The following is a 7,287-nucleotide window of genomic DNA, read 5'->3' as shown; positions in this document are numbered from 1 at the left end:
AACTTAAGACGTTACCAGGAAGAGTGGACAGGCAAAAAGGGATAGAGGCAGGAACGTGAAAGGCCAGGGTAGACAGCCTCTCACCCACATCTGATAAAATACAAAAAAGATAAGGATATAAGGAGATAAAGAGCAGCCACCTAAGTATTTTATTTAATACATAAAACACACATGTCCTTTTTACTTAATCATCAACTCTAAACCTAGAAAGCATTCCACGCACATACTTATCCATCACCAAGGGACAAGAAAAAAATCAGGTGGCCAGAAAGAATGTTTGTGCCCAGGTTAGGACCAAGGACAGCCAGAGAGCCAATCAGATGGTGACAACATCCCCGTGGCCACATGAGGGATGGGAGAAATCACTAGTCCTAAATAAAAAGGAGCTGAAGACAAAAATCCACAGGTATTCGCTTCTGATGCACCCTGCTCTTCCAGGGCAACTGTCTATCTTCTTTTTGTTTCATCTTTTCCCAAATAGAACATCTTCTCTTATTTTTAATTCTGCCTTTTTAATTCATTACTGAAGCTGGGAGTCCTGGCAGTTGCGTGTTTCAAACAAGGAACAGCGCGTCCATCCCACTTTGCTACAACAAACCCAAACACATTTTGAGATGTATCAGATATAAATATAAAATTTAATATTACAACAGTTCTTAAAAGCAGTAGGAGAAAATCTATGAGGCTTCAGCTTAGGCAAGGATTTTTTATATGACACCATAAAAATGACATATAAAAGAAAAACAGAATTAGGTTTTATTAAAATCAAAGATGTTAGTCTTTCAAAAGTCTGTTAAAAGGATGCAAGTTCAAGCCATAGATGAAAGAAGATATATACAACTCAATTCATATGCCTGATAATAGACTTATACCTAAAATATAAAGAAAAACTCCTTAAATATAACAAAAACACAGTTTTTGAAAATAGGTAAGTGATCTAAACTGGCCTTTCCCAAAGAATGTATAAGAAGAGCAAACAAGCAGATGAAAATATACTCAACATCATAGTCAGTATGAACATACAAAACAATACCATCACACACCCACCTAAAATTAAAGACTGATCCTATCGTGTGTTGGCAAGGATGCAGAAAATAAGTGGAACTCACGCTGATGATAAAGATCTAAAAGTGACACAATGACCTGGGGGAAGCAACCTGATTTTCTTTAAAAGTATTTTTTACTAGATGATCTGTAGGACCCAGAACTTCAATGCATGGGTATTTACCAAGAAAAGGGGAAGTAAAGATGCATATAAAGATGTACGCAAATGTCCACAGCAGCTTTCTTTGCAGTAGCTGACATGGGACTAAATTAGATGTCCTTGAAGAGATGATTGAATAAACAAACTGTGACAAATCCATATGGCGGAATGCCACTCAACAATAAAATGATAAATTCCTAACACATACTAAATATGCATGCAAAATTATGATGAGTAAAAGGAGCCAGATTTCTTTCTAAGAAGAAAAAGAAAACTGAGGACATTCTGTTTGATTTCATTTATATAAAATCTTGGAAAATGCAAACTACTCAGATCGGTGATTTCCTGGAGATAAGGTAAGGCAGGAGATGGCAGGAAACGAGAGATTACAGAAGGGAATAAAGAAACGTCTGAGGTTGGGCTACTTGAGATAGCTCAGCAGACTAAGCACCTGCTTAGGCAAGCCCAGGGACTAGGGTTCAATCCCTGGCACTACATGCTACACTGGTCCTGCCTCTAGGTGGGCTGAGTCAGCCAGTCTGAGCTGCATAGTGAGATCCTGTCTGTATCAAATACATTAAAAAACAAACAGAAAACTTAGCCATCTTGATTACCACAATGGTTACACAGGTATAAATTTTGTCAGCACATCTCACAATATACTTCTAGTGTATAGTGATATATAGTGATTTTAGATTTAATTTAGATTTTCTTAAAGACTAATGAGACATCGGTAAACATTTGATCACTTAGCCTTGTAGTCATGAGAGGGAACTGGGTCAGGTTGAGAACTCTGGAATTGTAGAAGAGATCACTGGCGCATTTCACAAGATTTACCCCTGATTCCAGAGAACCCTGTGGTCTCTAATAGCAAGCATTTCCATGGTGCCATTCCCAGCAGATGAGAGGTAGACTTAGTACCTTGGGCCCACTGCGGGACCTGCAGGGGCTGGTAACCTTCCAAGAACAAGAACATGACCTTACTGGCTGTGGCCCCAAAGGCAATTCCATAGGACCATCGGTTACTAAAAGTGCCCACGAAGTCCAGAGGCCTGTAGGCAACAGAAACAGCTTGTGAGGTCAGAAGACGACTATGAGACATCATTTCCAAGATCATTTTCAAAATAGCTTTCCCACCTGGAGAAGGAATTATGGGGTAGTGATCATTTTTATTGCAACTGAATTTTCTGAGGCCCCCTATGCTAGGTCTAGAGCTAGGCATGGATTCAAGGTACTGAAGTGAGGAAGACAAAATTCTTCCCCTGAAGGACCTCCACATTTAATAGGAGATGCAGCAAGGATGTTAGTAGCTATGACCCAAAGCAAAATGGGACAAGCCAGGTCCATAAGACAGCAATGGTATGATTTGACAAATCAAAGCCAAGGACATGCTCCACATAGATTGGGACAACCTGCCATATACCCAAATCTTCCCATGAGAATTCTTCCTTTCAGTATTCCTGAGGAGGGGCTGGGTATCATTTATGCTGACACCATGTGATTAAAGGTACTAATCCTATGCCACCCTAAAACGTTCCATTGACATGTAGAATACTTTAAATTAAAAAACATTTTTTAAAAAATCCAGCAGGAACAAGATCTCTCTGATCTTCGTGCTATCTCTGAAAAACAAAAGATGAAGCCAGGCATGGTAGCACACACCTATCATCCCAGCCTTCTGGGAGTCTAAGGCAGGAAGATTGCAAATTTGAGATTTCCTGGACAACAGTGAGCAAGACCCTGTCTCAAAATAAAAAATAAAGACTGGCTATGTACCTCTATGTGAAGACCTTAAATTCAATCCCCAATATTGAAAAAAGAAAAGCTCCCAAAGCCCATGAGATGAAATCCCATAGGAATATTGCCTTTCTAGTAGGGGGAAAATAACATTCTTGTAATGAAGCATGGGGAGTTGAGATTGAGAATTCTGCACAGATCTTACTAAAATAATTTATCCTCTAGTCTCTCCACATCATTTAATTACTTTTTTACAACTTTTTGTCTAGTTCAGTATGTACAGGTTTAACTTTAATACCATCTTTGGATTTTCATTTCTTTATGAGGATGTCTAGGTCATATAAAACTTGCAGTAAATACAGTTGAAAGATTTTCTCCTGCAGGCCTGTTTTATGTTGATTTAATTCTCAGGCCCAGTTTGAAAACCTGGCCTACGAGAGCAGAGGTGAAATTTTGCCTTCCCTCTATGAAGATGCCTTCCTGGCCAAGTGGCCTGGACTGTGGGTTGCCACCTAACTTGGGATGAGCCAGGCATAGGACTGGCCCTGTATTTTGGATTTATGATCCTGAGTGTGTGAGTCAGATGGCTGGTAAAGATCTGGTGTGTCAAATTACACCGACGCTGGATCAGAGTCAGCGCTAGAGGAAAGCCAATGTGATAGGGAATCATAGGTCCTAAGTCAGACAGCAGAAAGGAACATGGCAGCTTGGTGCAGGGGTGGAGGTGCTGCTAACATGGAGAGCAGAGAAAGAAAGAATTAGTCTCTCCTACAGGCTTATTTCTAGACAGCCAGTTCCCATGAGCCCATCTTTATTTCTGGGAAATATCAGCAATTCGATTAAAGAAAAACAATGTTTTCTTTCTTGCAAATAAGCGGAGTGGATACGCGTGTTTTTCTAACCAAGAGTATTTTATTCACGTCAGAGTTAGGAACTACATTTGGGAAAAGAGAAAGCTTTTCTAATCTAAAAAACCCAAATGAACATAGGGCCTTAGTGACCATGTGGATGGCCAAAGAGCAGGGCCTTGCAAGCAGGGAGTCCCGCTGGTCACAGCCATCTTCTTCTAGAAGGTTCGGCTCTAGGAAGCCTGCGTGATCACTCACTGCTGCTCAACTGCCTCAGCACTTCACCCATGCCCTGTGTCAGCACCTCCCTTCACCTCACCACACACTTAGGAGATGATAGATTCCACTGGGGTGGGACCTACACAGGACTTCAGGAAGAGTCTGTGCTTGGTGCAAGTTTATAGACATACACCTTGTCAAGTTGAACTGAATTCCAATCAGACCTCACCTATGTCAAGCACTATGTGAGACTCTTTAAGACAGAGATGGAAACCTCTATTCTGCTCATCATGGAGTCATTGTAAGTAGCCACTGAAGAAATATACAGCATCATGCTGAGATGATGAATTATTATTGGGTGAAGATGTTAAGCCAAAATTACTAAGAGAAGCAAGAATTCTCATGGGAAAGTGGTCAGGGAGCAAATCGAATATGTCACAATCAACTTAATTCAAAGAAGTTTAACGTAATTGATACAGAGTTCCTACTTCTTTCCAAGTTATGCACTAGTCCCTGCATGCTGAATACCCAGGCTGGAGTCTTAAGATCTTTTTTCAACTACCTCAGTCTTTTTTCCTTGCCTTGACCAGTGCCAGTCCTAGTATCCTGGCTTTGTCTCCCTTCTCCAGAACCAAAGGCTGAGATCTCAGAATATCCACAGCTTGAACATGTCATGACACTGGAAGAATCAGACTGTCAAACCAATCTGGTTAAAATTCTTGTCGCTTATAGGTTGGTGGTCTTGGGCCAGTTTTCGACTTCAGTGGACCTGAGTTTTTTCATCCACTGTATAAGGATAAGAACTCACATTGTGCAAGTGAGTTCTGCATTGGCAAGAGGGTTTATAAAGCTAATGCATGAGAGGCAGATGTCTTGGGATCTAGGCCATAGATGTGTGCAATAAATAACTTTGTGATGGTGACAGTGATAATGATGATCATGAGGAGAGTGATGGTGATAGGGTAATGAGGCAGATTAATTAGAACTCAAGAATAAGTATGATGAAGGGTGCAGAGATTCTAAATATGGAACTAGAAGGACTCTGAAACTCCCCTGGCCCAGCAGGACTTGGTGCCCAGCTCTTGGTGCCATCCCAACAGGAAGCTTTTTTCCAGGAGTCATGGGAACGGTCTTCCTCCCATTTCCTGAGGTGGCCACAGTCCTGAGTGGGGAAAGGCCCTTTTCATAGTGGCCTGACTCTCTGTAAGGGCTTCATTCACCTCAGGGCAGTTCCAGGTGCTGAGGGTTGCAATGGCTTGGAAGCCCATTCTGCCTTCTCAGAGCTTTGTCTGGATTGAGGAGGGGATGGGCAGGGCTGCACACAGTTGGGAAAAGCTACATGGTTTTCTGATTGGCAGTGGCCCTAACCACAGGGTACCCCAGGCTGTAGGGACTGATCCTGACTCAACTCACATGATGATTCCAAAGTGGTTTCCCAGGAGGTAGGTGGTATCATCTCTCTGTCTATGGTGCTCTCGCCTTTGAAGGAAGGACAAGACCAAAATGATGAGAAACTGTAAGAGAAGAGGAACAAGTTAGTGGGCTGTTTATTCTCAGCCTGGCCCTCACAGAAAGAGAATGTGTAGGTGAGAAGAATGCTCAGGATGGGACGAGGGAGATAGCTCAGTAGAATAAGCACTTCCCTGGCAAGCACAGGGCCCTGAGTTCAATCCCTAGTTCTGCAAAAAAAAAAAAAAAAAAAAGAATGCTCAGGATGTCTGAGACATCTCCAGTTCAGGATCATGGACTGGCTACATACATGTGAGCTGTCAGAACTTTTTTCTTTTTTTTTGGTATTGGGAATTGAACTCAGAACCTTGCACTTGCCAGGCAAGTGCTGTGCCACTGAGCTGTATCCTTGATACTGCCAGAATGTTTTGCATCAAGGTTTCCTTTGTGTTACCCTGATCAGGTTCAAATCAAACCTTTCCCACATCCCAGAAGGGACTCCTAACTTCCCTGAACCTCGGTTTCCTCATCTATGAAAAGATAGTAATATCTGTTAGGCTGCAAATCTTTCTCTGCTGTGTTCCTGTAGATTCAGCTGTGTTCTCATGCCCTTGATAGACTTTCCTTTTATCAGAAGGTTTTTGAGATCTGTCTACAACTGCTGTCTTCATCTCTTGGCCTCTCATTCATTCTTTTACTCTTTTAATCTGGTCTTGATGCTATTACTCCATTGAAGCTGCTGTGCCCAGCGTCACTACCAACAGTCTCACTGCTCACTCCAGTTACACTTTAAGCCCAAATCAGCGTGGTCTCTCAGCAGCCTGCCTCTGTGGTGACCACTTCCAGCTCCCAGAGCGCTCTGCCCCTGGTTTCCATCTGCCTTTCCTCCATTTCCATTCAGTTTCATTTGCTGCATCCTTTTCCAGCTCCTAGAGTTAGGGCTTCTCCTGGCTCCATCCAAGGGACACTTTTCTTTGTACCTGATCTTCTTCTCCTCATTGGCCTCATCTATGTCCATGCTTTTAATGATCCTTAACACATAGAAGACTCACCAGCCTGTGTCTCCACTCCAGCTCCTTCGCACAGGAGTGGGACTGTACAACTACACAATTGGCATTTCTTTCTGGCATGTTAAAAGCTTTTCAAGTTCAGTATGTCTTAAAGGAAGCTCATAATTTTCCCCACGGCCCTATTTCTTCATTGATCCCAAACCAGGGTCTCTTCTAATTTTTTGTAACTAGTGAATTGCAGGCACCATCTTTCTTGTTGTGTAGGAGCCTAGAACCATCCTCAGCCTCTGCCTCTCCTTAACCATCCCATCCAACCCACTATGAACTCCTACTGTTTTGCTTCTTGACTCCTGTCATTTAGAATGCGCTAGAGCCAGCTCTCCCCAGGCCCTTGTGACAGTCTCCTAGTTGGCCTTCCAGCCCTTCCCTTGCTCTTCTCCAGCCTGATCTCTACATTGAGCAAGAGTGAATTTTCAAATACACAGATCTGATCACACTACCTTCATGCTAAAAGCACTTCAATTACTTTCCATTGTACCTAGAAAGAAGACAAAATCCAGCACAGAGCCCCACAGAGCTCTTCTTGGACTGGGTCTCCTGCCTTCCTAGACTTGCCACATCAGCCATCCTGGCCTCTCCAATTCCCTGCACCCCCATGTCTCCTCCTTCCACAGGAGTTTTGCAAGGCTCTCTCCTCTGCCTCAGATGTTCTTTACTACAACTTACAGCAGACTTTGGCTCTATCTCTCTACTTTCTCAAAAAGTTCTTTCTTTCTTTCTTTCTTTCTTTCTTTCTTTCTTTCTTTCTTTCTTTCTTTCT

The 7,287-nt window shown here is 42.5% G+C and overlaps 1 protein-coding gene across 1 annotated transcript in view; it reads right to left on the bottom strand.

The window, feature by feature from the left end:
• LOC101581252 (stimulated by retinoic acid gene 6 protein-like) overlaps positions 1 to 7,287 on the bottom strand; it is a 45,622-nt gene that overhangs the window by 22,443 nt on the left and 15,892 nt on the right. Inside the window, exons 3-4 of the mRNA XM_012517852.2 lie at positions 5,422 to 5,522; positions 2,126 to 2,256 (exon numbers count right to left, since the gene is read on the bottom strand). Coding sequence (XP_012373306.2) covers positions 2,126 to 2,256; positions 5,422 to 5,522 — 232 coding nt within the window. The remainder of the gene's footprint in view (positions 1 to 2,125; positions 2,257 to 5,421; positions 5,523 to 7,287) is intronic.

The sequence above is a fragment of the Octodon degus genome, unplaced genomic scaffold (assembly GCF_000260255.1).
Source record: "Octodon degus isolate 3935 unplaced genomic scaffold, OctDeg1.0 scaffold00221, whole genome shotgun sequence".
NCBI lineage: Eukaryota > Metazoa > Chordata > Mammalia > Rodentia > Octodontidae > Octodon > Octodon degus.
This window is presented reverse-complemented; position numbering and strand designations above follow the sequence as displayed.